This window comes from Callospermophilus lateralis, chromosome 3, assembly GCF_048772815.1.
Source record: "Callospermophilus lateralis isolate mCalLat2 chromosome 3, mCalLat2.hap1, whole genome shotgun sequence".
NCBI lineage: Eukaryota > Metazoa > Chordata > Mammalia > Rodentia > Sciuridae > Callospermophilus > Callospermophilus lateralis.
The window spans coordinates 87,208,986-87,236,779 of record NC_135307.1 but is presented as its reverse complement, the minus strand read 5'-3'; the positions used below and the strand labels follow the sequence as shown (position 1 = coordinate 87,236,779).

At 51.0% G+C, this 27,794-nt stretch overlaps 1 protein-coding gene across 6 annotated transcripts; it reads right to left on the bottom strand.

The window, feature by feature from the left end:
• Nucleotides 1-426: 426 nt before the first annotated feature.
• Nucleotides 427-27,794, bottom strand: Bahd1 (bromo adjacent homology domain containing 1). 6 transcript variants are annotated; one of them, XM_076850557.2, is made up of 8 exons: nt 27,762-27,794; nt 25,424-25,630; nt 8,021-9,463; nt 5,930-6,312; nt 4,870-5,029; nt 4,337-4,413; nt 3,194-3,294; nt 427-2,697 (listed from the first exon to the last, which is right to left on the bottom strand). In XM_076850557.2, exons 3-8 carry the CDS (start codon nt 9,447-9,449, stop codon nt 2,508-2,510), a joined length of 2,340 nt encoding a protein of 779 aa, XP_076706672.1. In that variant the 5' UTR covers nt 9,450-9,463; nt 25,424-25,630; nt 27,762-27,794; the 3' UTR covers nt 427-2,507. The 6 variants fall into 6 exon arrangements, with proteins under 6 accessions (XP_076706672.1, XP_076706671.1, XP_076706674.1 ...); XM_076850556.2 differs by lacking the exon at nt 27,762-27,794 and having other exon boundaries at nt 25,424-25,653; XM_076850559.2 differs by lacking the exons at nt 25,424-25,630; nt 27,762-27,794 and adding an exon at nt 24,923-24,950.

Here is a 27,794-nt window from a genome sequence, read left to right as displayed (position 1 = left end):
TTTTCACCAAACATACTTAGGGACCAGCTCCTATGGCATTGACCAGGTGAAGGTTGGTAACCCAAGGATTTCACACAGACCACAAGTCAGGAAGTCAACTTCGTGGGGCTAGGGTTGTAGCTCAGTAGCAGAGAGCTTGCCTAGCATGTGTAAGGCACTGGTTCGATCCTCAGCACCACATAAAACAAATAAAGCAAAGGTATCATGTCCATCTACAACTAAAAATATATTTTTTAAAAAGTCAACTTAAAGTTCCTATTCCTGTCTCTTTGCCAGTCTCCCTTCCCCCTACTTTCCTGCCCTTGTTGCTTACTGGCCTCAGTGAGCATCCATGCTGCAAAGGGTAATTAAGCGGGACTCCAAAATATGAATGGCGAGTCCTTCCATATTTACCCACCAAAAAATGACAGGACACACAGGCGATGATCCTTTTCTAAATCAATACAATTTTTCAAATTTATTTATTTATTTTCTTAAAGAAGTACTTCTAATCTCTGTCAAAAGGGAGGTGAGGAAAGGTTCCCCCGCTCCCTTGTAAACACTGAAATACAGATCTGGGAAACCAGGATCGACACACACAAAAAGTGCATTTTACAAAATATCAACTAAAATATATTTTACATGGATTATGTTTCCATTGAAATTCTACCAGCTGCATTTTCAGGTTCGAAAAAATATTTCCACATCTAAGAGATTTCAAAAGCATTTAAGTTCTGGGCAGCAGACCCTGCCTCCTGAGAGGAGGGGCCCTGATCTCCTCTTCTATAGGTGAGGCTAGGCTCCTTGGCAGCACCCTGGGAATGGGCAGACTCCAAGGCTGGCTCTCTAGGACCCCCACTGCCACTCTGCAAACTCTTTTATTATCCCACCTTCCTATACCCATGCCTTCCTCCAAACAGCTTATTCAATACAAGGAGACCCAAGTCCCTTCCCTTCAGGTTTGGGATCAGCTTCCCAAGCAAAAATTCACCTCTGAAGCCTCCAGGCCACACCCAGCCCAATGACCAATCAGGAGGACCTGTCTTCTAAGATCAGGACAGGGCCCACAGGGGTTGCCAAGGGTGCCCTCAGAACGCACTTCCACCTCCCTCTGCAGCACCTGTCACATTTGTCCTCACCCAGTGCCACAGGCTTGCTGGGCCTGTGTCTGCCACTTCCTGAGAAAGGACCCAGGATCATCTTCCTTGCCCTCATGGAAGTGCTCAGCCAGCAGGTTGCCAGCACCAGGTCTATGCCACACTGCACCTCATTCCCTCTCCTCACCGTGCTCCTCTTTGGTACAAATAGTAAGTAACTGGGTCTCCAGCCCCCTCAAGAGAGCCCAGTTGTCAGGGTCTGGCCTAGTCCAGGCAAGGACCACAGGGAGCTGAGCCTCCTAATCAATCTACTCTAGGGAGCAGCATGAGTGAGAACAGGGCCTCTGGGCAATAGGAACAAACTGAAAATGCAGGTTCTTAGCTCCTAGGTAAGTGGCTGCAGCTCAGCAGGTCTGTGGACTGATACAGTGTTGATTCTCGCTGGGATGTAAATTAGTGCAATCTACAAAAAGACTAGGGTAAAGGGGTAGCAGGGCGAGGGGAGCCACAGCACTCCTTTGGTTTGATTTCAGGTGGGTGTGGCTTGAAGAGTCATGTGTGAAGTTCTGCAAGAGGTTTCCCAGAACCTCCAAGTGTAAGGCAAGAGGAAAAATCTTCAATAAATCAGGTAGCAATTTTCCTTGCCCCCTGCCCCCCACCCTCTCCCAGCACCCATCCACCCTCCCAGACATGACAAGCCCCACATTGATTAGTTAACTTTCTGGGAATCCAGACCCACTGGGTGGCCTCAAAGGGAGGGGGACAGGAGGCTGACTCCCACAAATGGACCACACCCGTGAATGCAAGGGCTGGGTCAGCTTGTCCCAGCACCAGTGGCTACTGCAGGGGCAAAGGAGGAAAGCCAGGGAAAGGCCCCGAGTCTAGGAAGAGGAAGTCAATGCTCTGGAAGCCAGACTCTGGCTCTTTATGTTTCAAAAGAACAAACTCAGAGCTGTGCTAGAATCTAGAGCCTGGTCCCAGCAGATGGGGAAGAAGCGAGTCACAGTGGGTGAGGTAAAGCTGGCTCCTGCTCCCCCTTGGAGGGCCCAGGGGAGGCTACAGAAGGGCCTGCTGGGCCTGGTTCCCAAAGGACCTTACACCTTCTCCTTGCCCCAACCCCTACTTGGCCTGGGTCCCTCAGGTTTGGCCCAGCCTCAGGGAAGACTGCTTCTTTGTGAGTCTTCACCCAAGGGACCACAGACAGGTACCTGGGCCAAGATGAGGGCTTGATGAGGGCTCTGATGCTTTTCTTATACCCTGGCCTTCCCTCCCCCCCATGGGGCCCAGAACCCAGAGGGGCCCCTGCCCTCCCGCCCACCAAAGAGAATCAGAGGCCCCTGTGTCCCCTTAACCAAGTGCTGTGCTTCAAGCAGTGCTCCCTGCCCTGAGCCCCACTTGCTCATGGGCAGCCCCAGTAAGAGCACAAGGAGGCTACTGGGGGTTCTTGAGGATGCGGCCATGGCGGAAGTCATAGACATGGCGGCAAAGGAACACCAGCTCAGGGTCCGTGTCCTCCGGCACTGTGCGGTGTGGTGGGGTGGAGTAGTCTGCAGACGGTGGCACCAGTGCTGTCTTTCGGCTGGGGAGACCCTCGCCTCGTCGCTTGGCCATGGCACAGAATCTGCAGTTATAGACCATTTGCTATCTTTACCATAGCCACTTTCACAGAAGACCAATTCCTTCCCCACCCTGTCCAGAGAGAGCCAGGACAGGCTCTTCCTGCCTGCCAAGGGGTGGTGCTGCCTCCACCCCTATCCTGAGAACTGTGCTCACTTTGCCAACTGCTGGTTCATCTTCTTTACTGCTGGGGAGCCACACCTGTCAGGGCCTCCCTCCCAATCTCCTGCCAACTGTAGATTTTCTCGAAGAGCAGTGCTGACACCCCACACCTCTGCTCCAATCACTTTACCTCAATGGGGCAAGAACTTTTATATCTTCTAAAAAAATCAGATGGTGGAGGCAGGCTGTAAGGAAGAACGTTCTGGGAGATTAGGCCCAGTAAGTGAGACTGGGCTCAGAAAAGAATGCAATCTCCTTGGGGACCCCATCCAGCTACCCAAATAGCCCTGGGAAGTCTGAAGGGAGAGGCAAACCAGAGAGTACAGGGCACCACCCACCTGCAGTACTCAGCAAAGGTCAGCACATAGCATTTCTCCTCAATGCAGGCTACACTGTTCTGGTCCTGATGTCGCGATGCAAAAACTTCATTCTGCAAAGGCTCAAGGGGAGACAAGGGGAGATTGGTTATCAAGGTTGGAAAGCACCTAACTCCAGGGGCTGGAATTGTGGTTCAGTGGTAAAGTGCTTGCCTAGCACATGTGAGGCTCTGGGTCTGATTCTCAGCACCACATAAAAATAAAATAAAGGTTATTGTGTACACCTACAACTAAAATTAAAAAAAGAAGAAGAAAAAAAAAAGAAAGAAAGCAAGTACCTAACTCCAGGATCAAGGCAGGCATTATCCCTCTGTTAGGACTGTTGACCTAAATGGACTGCAGTAAGGCAGGGGGCTTCCCTGAAAATTCAGTCTAACTATACCTTACCTACCACTCCTAGGCATTCCTCCTGTATTCCTTCTAAGTTTTATCCTACTCAGGAGTAGCCAGTCCTGATAGTCCCTGTCACTGACATATTGATCCCTGACCACCCATCCCATGCCCAAAGGAGGAAAGTGAAATTGGTCCCTATCTTTTCAGTTTGATGAAAAATTCTGCAAGGAGGACTGAAGTTCAAGGCCAGCCTCAACAACTTAGTGAGTCCCTAAAGCAACTTAGCAAGACTCTATCTCAAAATAAAAAAATAAAAAGAGTTGCAGATGTTGCTTAGTAGTTAAGTACCCTACAAAGGGAAAGGAAATAAAGGTGAGCCTGTACAAATCCCCAGCTTCAAATCACCTCTCTCCATAGAGGTTTTCTGGAGACCAAGGCGGTGGTGGAAAGAGTCTTGCCTCCTATCTCTCATAATGCAGGTGATACTAGGGATGCTGTGCAGCTTCACCTCACCTTTCGTGTTGCCAGGACCCATTTCCCTGTTCCCATTTTGGCACCCCCTTTCCTTGAAGACTCCCTTTCTGTTATTCCCCTGAAACATGAATTACAACAGTGTTGGGAACAAGCTAAAAACCCCAGGTCTTCCCCAGGTTCTCTGGAGTCCAAGGTGGTAAGCTGACACTTGGTTGCTCACAGCTGGCCTTCCTAAACTATGTCTCAACCCCTCACTCTGCCACCTCACCATCCCCACACCCCTGCCAGTCAACTCACCTCGTGCATGCTAGGGCTGCGACCTCCTTGTAAGTGCTCAGGTCTGTAATACCACAGGAGGCTCATCATCAGTTCTCCTGGGGGAACAGCAGAAGAGGTCATGGCTGGAGTTGGTAATCCTGATTACATAGATAGGCAGAAAGACTGCCTGCCTACCCTAGAGTTTTATCCAATCTTAATGCCTGGTCCAAATCCTTCAGGCACCAGCCACCAGTGTCCCCCAGGCCAAGCATTCAGTGGCCTGGAATGCTGTTGGGTATGGAGGGAGAAGGGAGAGAAGGCACTGACAGGTGAGGCAGGGAGACAGGTGCCCAGGCTCTGGTTGCTGGCCAATTTAACACACTGATCCAACCCAAGTCACAAGGTTGCTACAGCCTGGGCAGCAGACAGACCCCAGCTGAATGATAGTCAGACTCTATGCCAGGAATGGGGGAGATTTCTGGCAGGCCAAACTCTAGGCAAGGGTTGACTGGGTGCCTACAGTGCTGGTGAGGGCAGCTGCCCCTTGGGTCCCAAGCCTGAGGGAGGGGTACCTGACTCTGGGTTCTCCCAGAGGGCAGAGATCTTGGCCACATAAGGTGTAGACGTCTTTCTTGGGCCTGACTTGAGGAGGACAGTATCCCGGACCCGGATTGTCTCTCCATGTCGTTCTACCGCCTGATAGCTCTTTCGGATGGCTGGTTCCGGCTCATCCTAGGCAACAAACCAATGACACAAACAGGCTTTCAGGGCAACACTTGAGAGTAAGGATGGAAGGAGGGAGAGAATGACATCCTCTCTACAATTTCCTTAGGATAAGCAAATTGTGTTTGCACAGAGTGCTTCTGAGTTGGTTTTCGGGGACAGAATGAGGATGGGGAATTCCCATGCCTAGAGAGGGGCAGAAACAACAGAACAGGGGTGGGAAAGTAGACTGAAGCCTTTGGGGCTGTTCAGACCCTCCCACAGTTGGGTCTCTCTACAAGATCCCCAGCATGGCACAATCTGAATGTAAATCCTTAAACCATCATTTTAAGTGGTGGTACTAGATTGTTTAATCTATTACTAAGACAACATTTCCTCATCTATAAAATGGAGATAATTAGAGGACCATGAAGTATATGCCACATAGGATAGTGGTAAGGATTAAAAGGAATAACACATACAAAATACTTAGCTCAATCCGGGCACCAAATTTAACAACTGCCCAATACATTTTGGTTGACATTCTTTTCACTATCTCAAATGTTCTTGTATCACTAATTTCCATTGACCATCCAAACTTCTCCTTTACATACTTATCCCAAAAGTCTCCAGAAAATCTTCCATCTTACAGTCCAGGACAGAAGGGACAGAGCAAGCAGGGAAAAGACGTAAAGATACCCAGATGGCTGTAGCAACCACTGCTATGCCAGACTGCATCTCCCAACCTCCCCAATGCTTGTGATGCAGGATTGGTAGAGGCTGGGGAAATGGGCAGAGCAGCACGATTGGTTCCCGAGGTATAAGTGAACTAGAGCCCCTCGTCACCTGTCAGAATTGCTAGACCATCTCACTGCAGGTCTTGTATCCCATCAGCCTTTCTTACCCCATCAGCTAACAGTTGGCACTCACCAAGACATACACAGCTTTCTCACAGGCAGCCCCAACAGGCACCCAGCCATTAGTGCGACGGCGGCGGCGGCGGCGAGGGCGTGGGCGCTGGGCACGAGGCTGCTTGGGGTGGCTGGGCCTTCGGGCAGCCTTGCTCCTCACAGTATGCCTGCAACCAGAACCTGTGCGCAGACCTGACTTGGAACCACTAGGAGGCTTGGCGCTTTGAGGGCACGCACGGGCCACTGTTTGGGGTTCCGATGTGGGTGTCTGAAGATGGGGAACAGGCTCTGCTGCAGGTGGCACACTGGGCACGGGGCATCCTAGAAGCGGGTGGGCAGGTGAGGCTGGGTGGCCAGCTTCCGGGAGAGGAAATTCCAGCTGGTCCAGGGACCTGCAGCCTTCTAGAAGAAGGAGAGAGTGGATTAGGGCAGGTAATAGCAAGCTGTAACCCCTTATCTGCTTTGGAGCTCCTGTCTTAGTTTCTAAGTGTGCACCCAAAGATCACTGAGGTGGCAGTGGGAATTGAACTCTTTACAGGGTGCTCATCAGAGTGATTGTTCAAAGGAAAAGGGGGTTTCTTGACCTTACAGAATGGCCAGCAGACATTACCATTTCCCCTCAAGCTGGAAGGAGAAGGAGCAGAAATGGCTTCATTGGCTCTGGCTTGAGATTCTCTAGGGCTCCACAGTGCTCAAGAGCAGCAATTCTGGAGTTAGTCAGGCTGGGATATGAGTCCCACACCTGCCACTTAACCAGTCATGTGACCTCAGGCAAGTCACTCTGCCCCTCAGTACAATGTTAGCAGTAGTTATAAATATCATAAAGCATTTTCTGACCGTTTCTCTTATCAATGTATTAGCATTGCAACAATCCTATAATAGGTACTATTACTCCCACTTTACATTTAAGGAAACAGAGTAACTACTGACTTATCCCATGGTCATGGAAAAAAATGTGGAGGAGAACATTTAACTCTGGGCAGTCTGGCTCCAGAATCTCTGCCCAATTATATGTCATGAGAATTCCTAAATGTAAAACATTTAGAATGGCAGTGTATATATGTTTACTGGAGATCTTGTTATTAGGGTGAAGGGTAAGGGTCTAGACTTGAGGAATGGCAAGAAAGAGATGAAAAAGCCCAAGCAGGCTTCTTTCATTTCTTAGCACTCCAATTCATGCTAGAACCTGACACAACCAGTCTGGCCAGAGCCAAGTGGTCTATAAAGTTGTTTTATAGACCCCTGCAAGAAGGGGCGTGGGGGGAGAGGAGAGCTCTAAGGAGGTCCAGCCCTCACCTACCAGCTGGGCAGCCTGGCTGATCAGGATGGCTCTAGGTTACTTCAGTTCCACCCAGGAAGTGAAGAGGCAGCCTGGAGGCAGATGATAATACCCCCCCAGCCTAGGTTGTCTCATCAGCTGGGGCATGAGCTTCTAAGGTACTTGGGTCTTGCTAGGAAGGCAGACACCAAAATTTTGGCCCTGATAACGCTATAACCATGCCAGGGAAACTCTGCTAGTCTATTCTTGGGGATGTTCCTATTCCATCCACATCTAGCTAGGTGATGCCATGTCTGGGCACCTCTTCTCTTTCAAGGTCTGTATGGCCAGGACAAAGCTGTCTTACCATAGCTAGCACCAATTCCTCCCGAACCTGGAACCCACTAACTTTACCATGATTGCTGGACTCGGCCAGTGTACAGATGGTCTGAACTCCAAGAAAATAATTGTAACTTTCCTTAAGGAGAGGTGGGGGGAAAAGACCTGGGAATAGGTAAACCCTAATTTTAATACCTAAGGGTCTAAGAATAGAAACCCCAAAAAGGAAGGAGAACAGGTCCTTCTATACCCTCCACCAATGTAATGCTGCCAGGCCAAGATACTTCCATTAACAGCCTGGACAGAGTAGGCCACAAGAGCTAAATATGGGGTTCTTTTCATGGGAATGCTCCTAGGCTTGGGGCAGACTAGGTGAGTCATCCTTTTTCAAAGCTTTCTGCCTTCTAGGTAGTATTAGACCCAAAGAAGCCCCTGCCTGGAACCATAGCTCAGCCTCCTGGGATGGCATATCCTAGAGACTGCCCAGTATATCCCGCCTCCCAAAGGGCTTACCTGCTGCAAAAGGCATTTTGTAGGGGCAGCCACCACAGGTAGTGCCAATGTGGGTAAGAGACAGGGGCAACACTCCACAAACGCTGTAGCCATTCACTCCAGTGTCCTCGCTGGAGCAGTATCGAGATGAGCTCCAGGGAGGGTGCTGGAAAGGGGTGCCTGAGGGCATTGAGCTAGGGGCCAAGAGAAGCCCCTCACTAGGGGAAGCCACTGGAGAGAGCTTGCCTTCAGGGAGCATGGGGCAGGCAGAGTAGCTCCCACACTGCAGTCCATCCTGGCCACAGTACAGGTAGAAGCTGCCTAGTGCAGTGAGCTCAGGTCCTCCACACAGGCCATTATAGTCAGCGGGGTTGCCAGGCATTGGCAGAGGTGACAGCTGAGGTGCAGGGAAAGAGGGCTGATGCAGTTCCTGCTTGGGTGCAGGTGATTCCTCGCCTGGGCGCCCAGGTTCTGGCTTCAGGGCAGCCTGACCACCCATCAGCAGAGGCAGGTGGGAGCGCAGCCCCAAGGGGCTCTCCAGAGCCTTGCTAAGGGGCTGATAAGGAGGCTGTGCAGACGGCCCACGAGGAGTGGCAGATGGCCATGGCTCATCAGGGCGTCCCTGCCAGCCTGGTGGGCCTGCAGGATCCCCCGAGCTGGGCCCCTGCCGGGGCTTGGGATAGTTCTTGCCATTGACCTTGGCCCACTTTGGCCGTAGGACCTTGGGTGCCAGGGGCTCAGTGGAACGCCCATCTGCTTCTGCATGGGCACGAGGAGGTCGAAGGGGTAGCTCCCGCTCCTGGCTCAACTTTAGGAAAGCGGCTGCATTCAGGCTAGCCAGTCTCTTGGGAGCTGGATCTCCATCTCTGCGGGTACTTTCATCTGGTGCTGGCTCTGGGGATAAGTCTGGACTTCCCTCTCCTAGGTCTCCCAGCCGAGGCCTCTTCTTGGAGGAGGACCAGCCCCCAGTGGCCCGGTCACGGTCCCGGCTACGGTGGGGGTCTCCCCCTCGACTGCGGCGGGTGCCCGCCAGGCTGCTGGTGTCTTCTCGCTCCAACAGTAGGTTATTGAGGGCCTCTGCATTGAGGGAGGCCAGACGTCTCTTGCGGGGTTGGGCAAGACCAGGGTCCTCACTGGATGGGGCAGGACTGGGGGCCTTGGGCAAGTCAGGGGGCAGATCATCAGCCTCATCTGCACTTCGTGGACCAGCCACATTTTCCAGGCGAGTCAGAAGCACTTTGCAGGCCTTGGGCTTCTCAGGAACCAATGAGCGCTTACGCAGTGGGTAGTTCTTGCGGCGTCCTGTGAGGTGCCCAGGACTCTCAGGCATGCCTGGCTCTGCACCCTCAGCCCCTTGTTCCATACTGTTGTCTTCCATCTGCAGGGGCTCCCGGTGCCTAGTGGGGCCTGAACTCAGCACAGGAAGGGACTTCCTTCGAGTGTGTGTCATGGAGTCCCTCCAACCTGCAGGACATAAGGCAGGCAATGAGAGGAGCCTGCCCTGGCCTGCCCCTGCCTGCTTTCTCTCCCACTGCAGCCCATCCAGATTCACCTGTGGTAATCTGTCCCACCCCTACTCTGTCTCCAACCTGGATTTTCCTAGAACCTGCTTCCCACTTCCAGTGTACAAATATCCAGTGGGAACAAGCAAACTATATCTGTGCAAGGACTGGTTTTTCCCATTACACTTTCAGTTTAGGTTCCCTATGAACTAAGGCCCTGAAGAGCCCAAGGAAGACCAAGACCCCAGAGCCAGGGGACAGGATGAAACAGAAGCAAAAAGTCGACCTCTCTATCTGCTTTCCTCGCACTAATTACACACTGCAGGATAGAGGCTCAGGTGGTAGGAGCCCATCTATTCCTTCAAATTATTACCAAAGCATTACCTGCCCCTCCTCCAACTCAGATAGTGAGGGATTCTTCCTGCTGGGCTATACTGTAGAGGAGGCCAAGTCCAGGCCCTGAGGATTCTGACATAAACCAGGAATATCATAATTGGATCTTGCTAGAAAAGCCTTAAGAAGGGTGAGGCCTAACTTTGAGGAGCCCATGACTAGGGAGGTCTCAGCCAGTCCTAGAAGCCAGAACCATTTCAGTTCAGATTCCAGAGAAGGGCAGCCCAAAGAGTGCCACTGACAAAGGAAGGGTATCATCAACGCTAGGATCAGTACACTCCTTGAGGAGAAGAATTAACACAGGAGACAAAGTGGGGCTGCCCTATACTCTTGCCCTGTCCCTTGGTTCTCCCTCTTGGTAGGCAATCTGCCAGATAGCAGGCAGGAGGGGGGAGGTGAAATCTCAGGGCTCCTGAGAGATGCCCACAACCAGGGAAGATCCCATAACTTAGCTTAGCTTGGCAAAACACCCCTGGACATACACTTGGGGCAGCCTGAGCCCCAGTTCTGAGTAAAAAAGGCCAGGGGCAGCTTGTACAAATGAGGCAATGCAGAACTGCAGGGGGGTGGGGGCTGGTGGTCAGAACTGCAGGGGACTGGGGGCTGGTGGTCAGAACTGCAGGGGACTGGGGGCTGGTGGTCAGAGCCTACTGCTGTTCACTTCCTATTTACTCTCCAACCCAAAGCACAGAGGCTGCCAAGTGAGGTGCCAGACAATGCTTCCCCCACCCCCAGGCACCCCTTGACCCCTCCCCACCCAGCAGGCCTGGGCTTTTCAGCTTAGTCTCCCCATTGCTATTGTTATTCACACTAACAGAGCTGGGAGCAGTCCCTGCTGGGCCAGGATTTAACCCTGAAAGTCCCAAGCCTGGGGACTCCCCAGTCCTTCCCACTTCCACCTCACTTCAGTGGCCTTGGGCCAATGGTGGGGGCATCTTCTCTCCAGAGACATGTTGCACTAATTGAGGAAAACCTGACTGAAAGCAGTGTGAACAAGCTTCACCCCTGAGAGAGGACTTGGAAAAACTGGAAAGAAGAGACAGAGTGCCATGTTTTGCTCTGGCCATGTGTGGGAACCGACCACTGTCCAGAGTCTGGGCCCCAGGCAAGAAAGAGTCACAGAAGGCAAATTCATTCATTCCTGAGGCATAGAAAGAGCAAGCTCCTAAAAATCCCCAGCATTTGCTATACTCAATAAGACTCTTTCCTGTCATCAGATCAGGGTAAGCCCTGCCCTTGACCACTCAGCATACTTATTAGCAATGCCTCCTTTCATTCTCAAAAGCACCCCGGTTGCTTAAGACCCAGGGGTCTTTTTTAAAATCAGGACACCCTGTGCTGGAGGTGAGGAGCAAGCAAGCTTATTTTCAAGGAAAGCTGAGGTCAGCCTCTTTACCTGCAAGGCACCTAAAGATGGAGGTCGAGTGAACAGAACTGGCAGTGGAGCAGGGGCTAAAGCCCTTCAACAGGTTCTATTTCCAAACAGGCTGGACCTGAAAATGGCTGGGGGATAAGGCTCAGGTCACCTGGGCCTGTGGCCTTTGAGGACATGGGCATCAAATACAGACCAAGGAGTGGGTGGGTGGGAAAGAGAGTCAGTCAGTACAGGCCAGGCTTGAGGAAGAACTCTTAGCAGGGGAGAAATGACTGGCCTGTTCCTCAGCAGTTTGCTGGGTATATGATCACCAGGTTCAGGAATACTTGTCCCCTGTCAAAGGCTTCCTCTCAGCATACAAAAGGTCCCAAGCAGGGAAAGGTGGGAAGGAGAGACAGTGCCCATTATCTATTTTCCATTATCCACTTTCAAGAGCCTGTCCCCTAAGAAGTGTTTCCTGTAGAGAGCATTGCTCTTTAACCTCCCATTCAATGCTCCAGTCCCTGAGGGACACCCCAGGGGACAGACATCTGGGAAGCCTCTAAATCACAGGGTGAAAGTCCCATTTCCAAATCAAGCACAGGAGCCTCCTGCTAGCCTCCTCTGAATCTGACTGCTCAGCATGCAGTCATGGGTGAAAACAGCCATGGCCATCAAAGCATATTGCAAAACAACTCCTAACTTTCATGTGGTGCCTCAGGCGGGCGAAGACACTATGCCTGCCCAGGAGAGGCTGGGGTCTCTGCTGTACTCCAACACCAGGAAAGAGAAGAAGAGGAGGGCGAATATGAGTCATGCTTTGATGTGCCTATGAGAATCTCAGCTGCAGCTTTTCCCTGAGGTGGGGCTGGGTGGAGGGGCTCTGGACCTGTCAGGGCCCCTCTAACCTGTAGGTAATGGCTCACTTGGGCTTGATGGGGGAAGAAGATCCCAGGAAAGCAGTAAGATCAGATCCTTTTCCAGTCCTATGAATCCTCCTGCTGCCCAGAATACTTCTACTAGATGACCCAGGAATTTTCTATCACTGCCAATGGACAAGGCCAGACCCAGCTTGGACAAGATGCACTGAGTTCCCTTAGCATTGTCTTCCACCCTTTCACCCAGGCACAGGTAATCCAGGCCCCTTTGAGGAAAGTTCCTAGGAGGGACTCCCCAGGGTATAACACCTCTCACCTAGATGGTATTAAGCAAGCTCTCACTGGAGAAAAACCAGTCTGTCTTTGGTTCTGAACAGCTGCTATGAAGAATAGTGATTGGTCAGTCAGTCTCCAGGGCCCAAATCCAGAGAACCACAGGTTGAATCCAGAATCCCCACAAATGTACTTGAAAGTCAACAAACAGGCCATCGCTACCTGAGGTACACTAGTTTTAGAAGTCATTCCCACAGACGCAGAACAGGTGAGATGTCCTGTTTCTTGTTCTCAAGCTGCAGCAGCACCACACACACCACTACTACCAACGCAGGTAGATATATGCAAGATGATGTGTGTCTAACTGAATGAAGGCTCAGGCAAGGGAAACCAGAGGTCTGAAGCACTGCTGAGGGGAGGGTGGAGGCCTAATGGTCACAGCGTAGATCACTCCCACAAGCAGAGGCTGTATAAGAAGGACGAGGTCATCAGCCTTGGCCCTTGCTCTTCCTTTATATACCTGGCTCTGGGCTACACTTAGCAACACCATTTTCAGGGTCTCAGAACTGGGGTTCTTACCTACCACACTTAAAATTCTGCTTTATTTTTAATGGAGAGGGAGTGTTCTTGATTAAGAACAGACCAGATGTCACCTTTGTGAGACCAGGAAGGGTACTGCCCCAGCAACTTCATTCCAATTAGAGCTGAAGCCAACTGGGCTGAATTAAGCATTGCCCTCCTTCACATTCACTCTTGGTATAACCTCTCCTACTGTGAAAGGAGTAACACTTGTCAGACATACCAAGTTTCTTGAATCTTCCATCTAAAAAGAAAAGCAGCAAGAGCACAAAGACAGGCACTCCTTTTCATTTAAATTTAGTTGATATTAGTTTATGGAAAACAGAGCTGAAGCTGCTGTTCTTATAATATAGCCAGTAAAGGTGTTGGTAGCCCTTGAGTCTCTTCAAAGTAAAAAGCAGAAAGCACCAAAGCTCTGAGGTAGGCAGACCTGGATTTAAATGCTGGCTCTAGGGCTGGAAGTGCGGCTCAGTGGTAGAGTGCTTGCCTAGTATGTGTAAGGCTCTGGGATTCATCCCCAGCATGGTAAAAATATAAACATAAAAATAAATCCTTGCTCTTCCCTTCATGATCAACTTACTTTACTTCTCTGAACTTCAGATTCCTCATCTAAAATGGAAACACACCAATCTTACTGCAGGATGGTAATGAGGATGGTCAGTCACTGTGCAGGAGGCTAGCAAAGAGCTGGAGCCAGCAGGAGCCCAGGGCAGCTTCAACAGGGAAAACAGTCCCTTGGGCTGCTAAAACTCAAAAACCCAGCCTGCACCTGAAATCTGCTCTGCTACTTATTCCAACAGGAACACCCAAGTATCCAACCTGAAGTAAGATGGCAACACTGCTTCCTTTTCCTTGCAGAGCCAGAATGGAGTGAAGTGGGGGGGGCTCCATTTACAACACAGAAGATGGGCAGCAGCAGGCCCTGAACTACAGTTCACTCCGAAGGTGAATTCCTCAAAAAGCAAGGACAAGGCCAGACCAGCTTGGTGTTAGAGGGTGTTTCTGCTTGCTCCAGCATCTAAGGCTTCAGTGCAAGTGCCCAGTTTCAGCATTTCAGAGCTCCTGAAAGCAGTGACCTTGTCCACCAGCCCCACCTCCTTGGTATCTATTCACCATTACTTGCTGCAGACCCTCAATTCACCCTGTAACCAAGCTGGATCCTAGAAAAACCTGGTCAGGAAGCATGATGTACAATCAAAGGGAACTGGCCTGGCCTTAGGGATTGAACCCAGGGTCTCCCACATGCTAGGGAAGTACTCTCAATAATAAGCTATACTCCCAGCCTGCACAGGCTTGTTTTTGAGTGCCTTCAGGTCTGGTGACCATCTAAGGAGCAGGGCTTACCACCCAACGCCTGAAGGCACCAATCCTATTTATGGTCTGTCAGACTACCTGCTCCTCACATGTCATAGTGGAAGCCCAGAGAGGCAGGAGCAGTCAAGCAGGCAAGGTTCAGCCCTATCTCATAAAGGATAGGTCTGTGCATCCTACACTTTTGGCTACTCCTGTACACTCTTGACAAACCCAGCAAGGGAGCCCAGACACAGAGGCTCAGGGTTGTACCCAAACATCCAGAACCTCCATTTACTTCTTGATCCAGAGCTAAAGCCAGACATTCCCAATCCTGTAATCATAAAGGCAACGATCCCACTGGGGATTGGGAGTTCTAATTTAGGCTATGAATCCCTCACTATATGTGAGAAAGCAGTTTAGGAAGGTAATAAGAACAGAGTTGACAGACTCTTCTCACAGGGTTATGAACTGCCAATGCCCTAGTCTTGACTCAGGGTCCCTTCCTATAGGTAGAGACAAGAGGGCATTTCTTCAATCTACACATTGTTATATAACACAGATCAGCCAGGGCAGTAGACAGAGAACACTGGTATTTTAGTCATACCAGTGTTCCACTTTAAGAAACTCTGACAAACTGGAAGGTAAATCATGTGCAATACAAACTAGTCTTTAGGAATTTTCTTTTAAAGTCTAAGTCCCTACCTCAGGCAATCTGCCTTCCCCTATCTCTTCCCAGTGTACAGCTCCTGTGATCATGAGGTTGACTATATCTGCAGGCGCTAGCTCAGCTAAGCCAGAGCATCCACAACTCATACCCAAGACCCAGCACCTCTTGTGACCTCTGCTCATTCAGCCAACATTTGCTGGCCTCCACAACAGACGTGAGACCCACAATGGATTAGAAGTCACTCATCTTGGTCAAGGGATTGAACTCTGAGCCTTGGTTTTCTTGTCCACATAGCAAGATTGTTGTGATGATTAAGCTAAATCAGAATGTGTGCAGAGTGCCTAGTATACAGTAGGTGCTCAATTTCTTTTTTCCCTTCCCCTACATGTACCAGGATAAGGGTTAAAAAAAAAAAAAAAAAAAGACCGAGAAACTGGAGCATAAGCTTGTAGAAGATAGGGCAAGAAGTGTGACAAGGCTGTGATGGAGGGTTCAGAACTTGCAGGGGGAACATCTGCGCTGGGACTTCATTCAAATGTTTACTGAGGGCCTACCTCAAGCCAGGTGGACTGTGGGACAAAAGCCCAGCAGGACAGAGGAAGGGGCAACAGACAAAGGCTAAAGTCTTGCAGCAGCAGATGAATGCAGCTTTTCCTAGCCTCACTCACCCCTGTGGGCTCTACAGAGGATTATTCTAAGCTGAGGGAAAAGGAACTCCAGGCTAAGGCTCCTTCAGACTCTTCCATCCAGATGCCACACTGCCCAGGCTGGGTCAGAAGCAAATCCTTGCCTGGGGCAGGACCCATTTGCTCTGAGCAGAAAACAGTATGAGAGAAATAAAACAGAAATGCAGCCAGGCACAGTGACGCGCGGGCCTGTAATCCCAGTGGCTCCGGAGGCTGAGACAGGAGGATCGTGAATTCAAAGCTAGCCTCAAGCAACAGCGAGGCACTACACAACTCAGTGAGACCTTGTTTCTAAACAAAATACAAAATAGGGCTGGGAATGTGGCTCAATGGTTGAGTGTGCCTGAGTTCAATCCCCAGTACCACACCACACACACACACAAAAAAAAAATCAGGAATGGGAATAGGGTACCCCAAGGCTCAGCAAAACAGGAGGAAACCTCATGCTACCAATACACCAATACACCATCCTTCAAAAACCTGCCAACAACTCACCAACTTGCTCTATGTACTTGTCTAGCAGCAAAAGGATATGTGTTGATTCAACTACCAGGACAGTGCTGGGGATGTGACTCTGTGGCAAAACACTTACCTAGCATGTGTGAGGCCCTGGATTCAATCCCTAGTGCAAACAAAACAAAACAAAACAAAAAAACCCAATAAAGCCCACAATCACTAGGACACTCCAGGAACCAAAAGTTTAGTTTTCTAAGTTGGCTTGCTGAGACTCCTAAACAGAAAAACTGGCTGCCCAGCCCAAGATGGGGGCTCCCCCCAGATCTTCCCAACAGAACACTAACCTCCTAAATGAGTCAAACATGAAAAATAAGATCCAAGATCAGGCTTTCCCAGCACTTTACTAGCAGGAGCAAATCACAAGGCAGACCCCACCAAAGTGAGGTGACCTCTAACAGATTACCTCTTACTTAATTTACTAGTGCCACCTACAACGGGATGCAAACTCTGAAGACAGATAAGTTCTGCCCTCCTTACCACTAAATCTCATCCACAGGCTTAATAAGAACTTATTGCATGGATGAAGATCTGGCTACCTACCAGGTTGATTCCTTATCCAAAATGCTTAGAACTACAAGTTCTTCAGATTTTTGAGTTTTTTAAAAAATATTTTTTTAGATATTGATGAACCTTTATTTTATTCTTTATATGCAGTGCTGAGAAATGAACCCAATGCCTCACACATATTTGACAAGCACTATGCCACTGAGCCACAACTCCAGTCCTAAATTTTGTTTTTTTTTTTTTTTAATATGTGCACAGACCACTTGAGCATCCCTAATCTGAAAACCTACACTCTGAAATACTTCCAAATCTAAAACTTTTGAGCACCACCTGAGAATTTCGAAATGTTTTCATCAGGGATGCTCAACCTGTATAACATTTCTAAACTAGAATAATGGTAATACTTGGGAGTCCAAGACAAGAGTCCTCTAACCCCCATCCCAGGAGTCCACTGTGCCACTTCAACTTAATCCATGAGAGTTACCTAATCTAATAGGGTTACTATGGATAGTTCTTACTTACACAGCAAAACTTTCACTCCCATTCTTTTCTTTCTCCTAACTTGCCCAGTTACTCAGGAAAATACTCCACTTGTTACCCCAAACCATTAAATGAGTAAGTATAGTGCTAGACACACTTGTGTCTAGACAAAGAATGTTACATATGTGAAGGGAAAATCAGCAACAAAGAACCAGAATTAGTGCTGTCAGTCCCAAGTCCGTCCCCTAACTGTGCAGAACAGTCTGTTGTAATTGGACTACTAACTTGTTAGGTACTTGCTATGTACCCAGCACCATCCTCAGCACATCACATTCACCATCTCATCTATGGTAGGGATGTAGCTCAGTGGTAAAGTGCTTGCCTAGCAAGTGTTGAGGCCCTGGGTTCAATCCCCAGTACCACTCCCCACACACACACACACCAAAACACTTCATCTATGCTCACTACAGCCTATAACATAGTAATTTTTTACCATCTCAGTAGTTTTTACCAGTTTGTCCTCTGGTCAAAGATAAACAGGTACAAAGAATTAAAAGAACTTGCCACAACTGCTGTGGTGAAGGAAGGCAAAGTGGGACATCCAGGTAGGTGTCTGTCCCAAAGCTCACATTCCTACTTGCTGTCTCTATCTAGAGCCTCACAGGATAGCTGCTGTATGGCTGACCAACATTCAAGATAATTTGCACATTCAACTTTTTTTCTCTCTTTTGCTTTAATTATTGCCATTATAACATATTATTAATTTTTCCTGAATTTTCAGCAAGAAGAAATTGAAGGTGTAACTATTTACATAAATCATCTATGGGAAACAGAAATATAATTTTAAAAATTGTTTCTACAGAAAAGTTTGCTCAAAGTTCCCAATGAAGTCTTACGTGCACTTTTGAAACAAGCCAATTTAATGTCCTAAAAAGCAGTAATGGCTCCAAAGATAAGAGTCTATTATAAACTTCCCCAAGAATCTATACATGTCTCCTGTTCCAGATTAAATCCTCTTCCTCCAGCTCAGACTGCAATGAAGAGTAAAACCTGGTCATCGTACTCTAGACAGCCACTTTAATGTGCAGAGAGACACAGTCACTGCACTTGAGCTACCTCTTTGGGACAAATAAATCCCAATACTTTGAATTTTTTCTAAAGATCACTTCTTGTAACCATTTCACCATTTTTAGAATTCTTTTCTACATTCTGTCCAAACTGTGAGTCCCTGCAGGCACAAAGCAGGGGACACTTCTCACTACCAAGGAAGGCCCAGCCAACCCTGACCATAGACAAAACATGACTCCATCCTTTATTCTAGCACACTTGTCAGATCTCTTGGCATAAAGTGGCATCCTAATGATAACTTTCCCATGATTCCTACAAAGATCCTCTGAAAACAAAAAAATTCACTTCTAAACCACACAGGAATGTAATTAACAATGAAGTTACCCCCAAACTTTAGTCAAGCGGCTACAGTTGGAAAGGGTCTAAGTATGGGTCATCCCCCTCCTCTGCAGGAGTAATGAACTGGATGGAGGCAGAGAGTCTGTGAGATCTTCGGGGTCAGAAGAAAGGCAGAAAGACACCAGATCCAATCCCCTTACCCACGGGGGGTCAAACATCTCCCCTCCCCAACCTACTGGGAAAGGAATTGGGGCAAGAAGAATTAGACTCAAGTCCCTGCCTGGCTAAGAAGTCACTTGTTTTTTCATTAGATAACTTCGTCACAGTTCCTTAGAACAAGTTCCAAATTCATATCAGCCAGGCTGAGACACAAACCCTGATAGATCAGGCCTATAGGATCTCAAGGACAATGCTATTTTAGTGTGTAGGACACTGAATTGGGTGAATAACCATCCTTGCATATATATTCCACTGGGGAAAGTAGAATCTCATGAGCACCTCCCAGGACACAACACCAAGGCCTGGATGTGATAACGGCCTGAGGCCTGCTTGACAAACCCACAGTCCTGTTTTTGGACTGTCATCTGGGGCGAGAACCCACAGCCCCCACTGGAACCCAAGGGCAGGAAAGTACTTGGTGGTATGGAGAGCCTGAAGCTAACTGGCCTGAGTAGGTTGTCTGCAGCCCACTGCTGCTCTGTTCCTCCATCTCCCTTTTAGTCATTTTACTGCTCATTAGTGGCAATACCAAGAAGTGGGCTTGGGAACCATGAAGGAGCTGAAATTCAAACCAGTCTATTTTACTCCAGTTAGATACTTCCCATAAAATAAGGCAGGATTTCTCATCCAGGACCTCCCATGCCCTGTCCTGGGGAGGTCTAAGGAGTTGCAAAAGTGTAGGCTCCAGGCACATCAAGTGTCTATGCTTCCAATCTTTGTGCATCTTAACTACACATGGTATTTTCCATTTCTTCAGCATTAAAAGGCACTTCAACCTTTAGCTGACCCATCAAGTCAAGGCCAGGAGACCTGCAGAACAGGAGTGCTAGGATTGCTCTCAGAACTAAAGCACAATCTCCTTGTCCCTCCAAGGTCCCCAGCACAATGTCAAGTTCACAAAGGAAGTGATCTTTGCCAGACTATGCTAGCAAATTCCCATAAATACTTGGGCAGGGGTAATACTGCTTATGTAAAATGCTTCCCCATTGAGAGATGCTGCTTTATTTACATTCTTCACAACCCATTCATAAAAAGAAGGCCCTTTAATGTCCAGGCTGTTCATATAATGCTCCATAAATCCAGCAGCTTCGGCTGGCAGCCTTAGTTCAACACAGGCTACTTCTCAACTCCAGAGATTCTTTTTTTCTTAAGTTTTTTTTTCCCCCCTGAACAATTCACCTTGTGATAGGGTGCTGAGGCCAGATGTTGTTAAAGCTGGGCCAAGAGGAATAAGAACATATAAAGTGAACACACATAAGTCCTCTTGGATGCTAGGACAGAGAGGTGGTGAGAAATGAAAATAAATTATTTGCAAATCCCCACAGAACTCCAATTGGAAGTATGTGTACTGGGAGGTTGAATTCCTTCCAGGTCTACTGAAATTTCCTTAATAGATAGCAAATGCTCCCCAACTCATACCTCTGATTATCAGAGAAGGTATGGGACACTTTTTCAAACTCAAATGGAAAAGAGAGAAGAGGGTTCTTGCTGTTTTTTAATTTGCATTGCTGATGAATAACTGAACAAGAATTTTCTCTCCTTCTGGACATAAGTGCTCCAAGAGCTGCTGGCTCCAAGAGGGGCACAATTTGCTCAGGGTGAAGAAACTCAGACAATCCCCATGAAGAGAGGAAGGACCATGATCTAGGAAACACAAAATAGCATGAGCAGATGAGGAAAATGCCCAGGAGAGGCCTTCTGAGGTAAGTTTTCTCCTGCTACAGTGGAAGGAGAGTAAAGCGGTAGGATTTTTTTTTTAATTAATTGACAGGGAGTGGGTCTGCATTGTCATGGCAACTGTGAGGGGTGGCCTTCTCACTTAGAAAGAAATGCTGGTCCACTCATCATCAAACTGGAGCAAAAAAGGAGATTGGTGGGGGGGAAGGGATGGATGGATGAAGAATGTTTTTTCACTGTTTAATCTCAAACAAGTCACCAGACCTTTTTTCCATTTCTTCCATGGTCCACCAAAGTTGATGGTGAACACAAATTCTGAGAGAGCTGGGACCAGAGCTTTCCTTTCTGATAGGTGTAAGGTGGGGTTGATCGTGCCTCCAACATTAGTGATGATCCCCAAAACACCTCCTACAAAATGAACCCTAGAAGCCCTATCCCTGAGCCATAGCCAGGGCTACTTTTCTTTTCTGCTCTCAAAACTGTATTTTTTTCCTCATTTACACCCGGATTGAGAAGAGATAAAACATATGGATTCGTTTAGCCTGGACAACAAGGAAAATTGCATAAGAACAGCAAAGCCGGGTTACAGAGGACTATCTGTTGGGGTAGGAGGAAAACAGGATTACAGCTCTTTTCCAATTCATGTCTATATGGTGTCATGTGAGCAATCCACAGGACTGTCTCTTCACTAGCAGAAATACCAGAAAAAGATAAATTTCCCACTCTAGAGCCCCCTATACATGCCCTATCTATTTTCCTTTCACAGAAAAGATCAGAAACCCCCCCCCCAAGGACTCCATATTGAACATTTCTTGACAAAGTGGAGGGAAGGTTTCCCTTCTGTTCCTAACTCAGCAGCCAACTGCACTTATTCATTCAACAAAAACTATGTGCACAGCATCCTATGAGAAACACTGGAATATGCACACACATACACAAAAAGGTTTAATATTCAAATTATTCCTATCCTTAATAAATTTTCAACAGATAAAACTACTCAAGAAGATACCATGTTAGAAAATCTTCTGAGCTCTGAGGTAGATGACTACTTTGGCCTGAGAAAAGCAAAACTACAGACAAGTGAGAGGAAAGGAGAGGGTGGGAGCTGCAGGAACAAAGGTACAAGAATGAAAAGTGCAGGGCATAGTTAGGGAAGAGTTTTAAGAATAGTGTTTAGGATCAGACCGCAGGAAAAGGAGAGTCATGGCAATTTTGTAGGTAATGAAATGACTTAAGAAAGGGATGCTTTAGGAAGAATGATCTGGTAGCTGTGTACAGACTGGATCAGAAGAGCCAAAGGAAGCAGGAGAGTAAAGGAGGCCCTGACAACAAAAGGCCTGACATGAGGACAGTCAGGATACAGAAAGGAAAAAAGGGAGTAAGATATTAAAAAGAGAACCTCATTGCTGGTTCAACTTCCCAGAGCCAGCCCTCCTAAGCATGGATCTGATTGGCATGAATCTTTTACCAGGTAAGTGCCCTATTAATGAGGGAAATGCTATTCTATTTTGGCAACTTCCCTTCACATTTCAGCAGCCAAACAGGGGACCCCAAACTGCTACCAAAACAAAACAAAACAAACAAAAAAAACAGACATAGCCCCACAGAAGGCACACAGGACTTGAGATTCTTCAGCCTTCTCTGGGTTTTAGACACACAATTAAGTTCTCTCTGGACAAACTTTAGTCTCCCTTTCCCACAAGTATCAACTCTGCCCAGACTAGGGTTTAGACCCTCCTGTGGGGAGGATGGGGTAGTCATGAATTAACTTCATGCCCTCCTACCCCTCTGGCATAGCTGACAGGTAACTTTCTCAGTTTGTGCTTACAGCCAACTCCAGTTATGCTCCTAACTAGCCCCACTGAGGTATAACTCTGAACACATTCTCAAAGTGCAGGAAGAAAACAGCCTGAGTCTCCCTGTCACTGCAACCCCAAATCCCCAAACCTTTAGGTGTGGGGTCACATGAGCTCTTAGTAGGTTTTTAAAAAAGGAATAAATAGCATTCAGCCTAGCTGCTCACTGGTGGGGTTAGAGACACTCACAGCTCAAGCCAGTGGTTCCCAAGTGTCCTCCAACTGGCCCAGGACTGTGGTACCTCCGAGGCCCTTTTCTCCTTTTTGTGGAAAGACAGGGAATCTTTCAGGTAGCTCAAAGAAACAAAAACCTTATTTTATTTCATCTTTAAATTTCTGCCTCGATTTATAAGCTCAGCTTCTCATTTCCTTAAGTGGGTGCCTTCTTGGCTAAAGAAAAGTGCTAAAGGCAGTTGTGAAGGGATCACCGGTGTACTAGTTCCAGTTCTAGTCCCAATCCAACTAGGCTTCTGAGCTCTTAAAACTGCCGACAAATGGGCAACTGAGAGACATCCCAGGTGGAGTTAAACCTCTGCCCATAGAGTGTGCCCGGGTATACTTGGCTAGCTGAAAATTCTTCATAGCTGACAGGCTCTAGAGCGATTCATCGGACTGTCATCTGGGTGTCCCCCAAGCTGGGTCGCCACTGGCCAGGGCGCTCGGGGCACACACTCCCACCCCTGCCCCTCCACCTTGGCCAAGTCGACCCCACTCTTCCCAGAGCCTCGAGGAGATCAGAGGCTGGAGACTAAAGTCAATGCCACAGCTCCTCCAGGCGGAAGCCCTGGCCCCCGCAGTCCCCGGGGCACAGTCCGGTCGTGTCGCCTGCCCCTCGGGGTGGATGCCCTGGACATGCTCCCCTCCCCGACGCCACTACCTGCGCCCGCTCGGGCGCCGCCTTTGTCCGGCGCTTTACTGCCGAGCGGGCCCCTTGGGCCCGACCTGACCCGGCCCCTGGCCCCAGAGGAGAGGCGATGGGTCGGGCAGGGCACGGCCAGGCTGGGCCGCGAGCACAGGGTCCCGCTGTCACTTGGAGGCGGTCTGACAACTTCGATTCCCCCCGCCCCACCTCGGACTCGGCCGCCGCCCCGAACGGTCCCCGCCGGGCCTCCCGCGGCCCACACTCGCTATTCGAACCGGTCCCCTTCCGTCTTCGGCGCCTCCCTTCCTTCCAGCCGGATCGAATCGGGTCTACCCTACACCCCCCCGCCCAGCAAGCCCCCATTCTCTGCCCCCCCCCTCCAGCAATAACCGGTCAGCTCCCAGCGCGGGAGGGCGCCCCCCTCCCTGAGCGGGTGATCCCGCGGCGCCGCCCCCGGCCGCGGCCCCTTGCCTCGGGGACCGCGATGGGGGAGGGGGCGCGGCGGGGGCCTCGCCGCCCGCGCACACCCAGGCAGCCGGCTCCGCCGCGGCGAGCAAACGACCGGCGTCCTCCTCCCGCCCTCCGCAGTCCGGGACGCCCGCGCCGCCGGCGCACGGCCGAGCTGCCACCCTGCGGCCACCACCCACCCCGCCCCCGGCCTGCGAGGCGGGCGGCCCCCAGGGGCTGTCACCTCGAAGCGCGCCGCGCTCCCCGATGGCGGGACCGTGGCTCCGGACCCAGGGGAGGGAGGTGGCGCAAGCGGGCTGGCGGCCGCACCTGCTTCGCGTCGTCCGTCCGTCCGTCCCTTCCCGGGCTGGCGGGGGCGGCGGCGCGGCGCGCTCGGTGGGGCGCGCTGACGGGCGGCCGGTCCTCTCCCCTTCGCTTGTCCGCCTACCTCGCTCGCTCGCTCCCGCCCGCTCGCCCCTTCCCCCTCCTCGACCCCGGCCCCTAGCTCACCAGAACGGGCGGCGCGGACGGCGCGGTTCTGGGCGCCCGCAGGCCCCGGCCGGGCTAGAATCCGGCGGCTGGAACCCCCCGGGGGCGCTCAATTCCCGGGCTCCACGCTGCTGCGTCAGCGCCTCCTCCTGGGGGCCGGGGCCGAGCGGGCGGAGCGGGGGCCGCGGCCGGGCGGGGCCGTCGGGGGGGCGGGCGCGCCTGGCCGGGGCGGGCGGACGGCGGAGGCCGGACGGGCGGGGCAGGCAGCCGGACGGGCTGGCGGCGGGGGCCGGGCTCCGGGATCCGCTACGCCGCTCGCGGTTCCCCCACAAACTCCCCGAGAGCGGAGCCTCCGCCGCCCTCCTTCCTGCTTCCTCGTCCCCAGCCAATCAGCGGCGCGCCCCTCGGCCAGCTCCGCCAATCAGCAGCCCCGCCCTGCGCTGGCCCCGCCAGCCAATCGGGCCCTCGGCTCCCCCTCCCGGTCTCCGACCAATCAGAACCGTGGGTCGGTCGTCCCAACGCAGGGGGCAGCACGAGGCGGCCGGGGGAGGCGGTGCGGGGAGTGGTGGGGCCTGGGGGGAGGGGTACGGTGCCAAGGGTGGTGGCGGGGGGGTGATTTTCTTTGCCGGTTTCTTGGATTTTTCTCTTCTTCTCCAGAGCCTGAACCCGTTTCCCATAGTGACCTGACCCTGGAACCCCAAACCCCCAGCTGCAGCCCCCCATCCTGAGAAATCTTATCTCGCGCACCCCCAGCCCGACCGTAACCCCTCCACATCCCTCTTCCTAATTATCCCGTCTCCAGCCCCCACTGGAGAAAACTGCGGGCGGAGAAACACCCCACCTTCATCGGAGGCTGCTGCCCCCAGGGCAAAGCTTCGGGAAGACCGGCCGAAAATCAAATGAGAACAAACCCCCTTTCCTGCAGAAAGGGCCCCAGACTCCAGCGAAAGGGCCCCGACTGCTGAGAAGCCCCTCCCGCCCTTGCCTCATCTTTCCGACTTCCCTGCCTGCCACGTCTCCTTTCCTTTCAAGCAAGGTCGGTCCTGGCTCGGTAACCCCTCACCCGCATCTCTTTTTCCTCTTTCTGCCCTTCACCTCCAGCCCCGCTACCCCAGCTCGCAATTCACCCTCTTTAGAAACCGAGTGTGGAACCCTCATCCATTTCTAGCTGACAGCAGAGCCCGGTCTGTGAGTCCTTGACACCCACACACCCTCTTCCACCACCGCGGGGAACATCAGAGCTCTCCCAGGGAGGGGGAAGGGGGCGGGCAGCCTGACAGGCGCGACTGGACTCCCTCCTTCGCGTCCCCAAGCCGGGATGGGACCAAATGTAGGCACTTACCTGGCTTCCCCCTAGTCACCAGATGCTGTGGCTTCGTCTCTCACACCCACAGACGTGCCTTTCCAAGCCTGAGCACGCTCGAGGGGTCACCAGGATGGGTGGGCACAGCAGGCTGAGGTCAGACAGAGGAGCGGGATGTCCCTGTGAGGTGCGGGAAGGGGCTGTGTCCTGGGCACCTTGTAACACCAGAGCCCACGCTGGACTTCACTTCAACAAGCAGTGGATATGCACCCAGTAAGTTCTTGAGAAATGCTGGGTCCACCCTTGACAAAGCCTCATTCCCAATTCAGGCGGGGGAGGGGAACTTTGGGAGGTAAAAGGAGCAGCAGCAGAAAGGGCAGTGTCAAGTCACCCAAGCAGTAGGAGCAATCTGGGAAGGCTGGGCCCAGGAATGCCTTAGGCAGAGAAGAGAGAAGTGCCCAGAGTGCTGAAGTTGCCTGGGGAAGCAGGAAAAACCCAGCCCTGGAGTGTGGCTGAGGGGCTTCTCCTGAGAGGCTCCTGCACTATGAAGTGCCCAGCCTCCAGCCTTTCCTAGACCTTGGGACTCAAACTTTCACCCAGGCTGATTAAGACAATGGGCAGCCAGCCACTGTGGCTGAGAAATCCCCCCAAAACAGTTCCTATCTGTTCCCGGAGTGTCCAAGGGGACCCAAATGGCATTAGGTGTTTAGGGGGGCATGTTTAAAGTAAGGGCCTATTAAAACTGTGGCACGAAACTTCTCAAAGGGCCAGGTTCTCCTAGGACAACTGCCCTTACTTCCATCTCCTATCCTTAAAAGCACAATCCTCAAACCTATGAAAGTAGAACACTAAAGGTTTTCCTCCTATTTCTGAGCCTCCCAGGACAAAGATTTCCAGCACCCACCTCTCCCAGCACATATAACAGGCCAGCCCTATTCCCCTCCTCATAAAATTCACCTTCTCATGTCTATCACCAAGTCCTGTCGTAGCACCTATATCTCAGAGATTGGTGGTAGAGGGTAACAGCAGAGGCCACTCACTGGAGCTAAGCCACGCCACAGGCCAAGGCAGAGGAGGGAAACTGGCTCCTGTCAGTAATCCAGCCTTTGACCTTGATAGCTGCTTCATCCCTGACAAGGGACCAGCTTTGAGACTAACAGGGTCAGAAGAGAAATATACCTGGTCACAGTGAAGGAGATGCAAGTGACGGAAAGCACATGCTCAGCTTGGGAAAGGGCAGGGTAAGCTTGCAAAAGTGGACTTCTCTATGACATCTGGAGGTAAAGATCCAGTGGTCCTGGGGCAGGAGGAAAAGAGGGTGTTACTTGGGATGCAAAAGTGGGGGTGGGAATCCTGACTTGAGAAGAGACAGAGCCCACTCTAGCCACCCAGCCTGCCCAGCCTGCTCAGCAACCAGAGGAACTCTACCCTCAGAGCCTCCCATGTGGGTGGCTGTCTCCTTTGCCCCAGGAGGCTTTGGTTCAGTGGGCTATGTTTCGGGGACACTGGCTGGTGAAAGGCACTTGGTGTTCCTCCTATGTCAGCCAACTGATCTACCCCTAGGCCCAGCTTTCTCTCCATGTTGTTTTTAAATCTGGTCAGCAAACCAGCATACAAGACACCAGGGGCTACAAAGCTTGCCTGTCCCTCAAAGGGACCTTTTAGCCTCTTCTGTCCTCCTTCACCTCACTTCCAGGGACCTCTTGCACCTGGGCCTCCTTCCTTCCCAGTCCAGAGCCCTTCACATATGGAAAGGGCTCCACCTCTTCCTGCTTCCCTCAGCTCCTCCAGCCCTTCCTGAGTGGATGCTGCCCCCTCTCCAGTCCACTGAGCAGCAATGCCAGTCCCTGGGGCCCACCACCTCTCCTCTTCCAGGTGGTCCAACAGCCTTGAGATCCCCCACTGAAAAGGGTTTGCTGCTTGGTCTGGAAATAGGAAAGGATCTATCAGTATCCAGGGTCACCCCTCACTGCAGCCAGGCAGGGGCTGGCTCTTCCCAGGCACCTCCAGACCCATCAGGAAGGGTTAACTGGCTTGGAGCAGGAGAGCAGAGAGAGGGCGATGCCGAGAGGAAAACATCCAGGGCCAGAGAGAACACGCTGCAACCCCTCCCCCACCACGTACAACCAGACCGACAGCGGGGACAGACTGGCTGCTCCGTCATCCTCAGTCCAGCCGCCAGGCACCTCCCCCAACTGCCCGCCGCAGTCCCTGCAGACCGCCTGCCCTCAGAATCAGCCACCTGGCACCAGGCAGGACACCCCAGCGGGCAGCGCAGTTCCCGTGGTGGTGGCAGTGACCATTATCTTCCCTCCATTCTATGGCAAGGTCCCACCTTCTTTCCCGGGGAATAGGCAGCTTCTCCCCTACTTCCTACCTCTGAGCGCCTGAATTCTAGGTCCCAGGAACA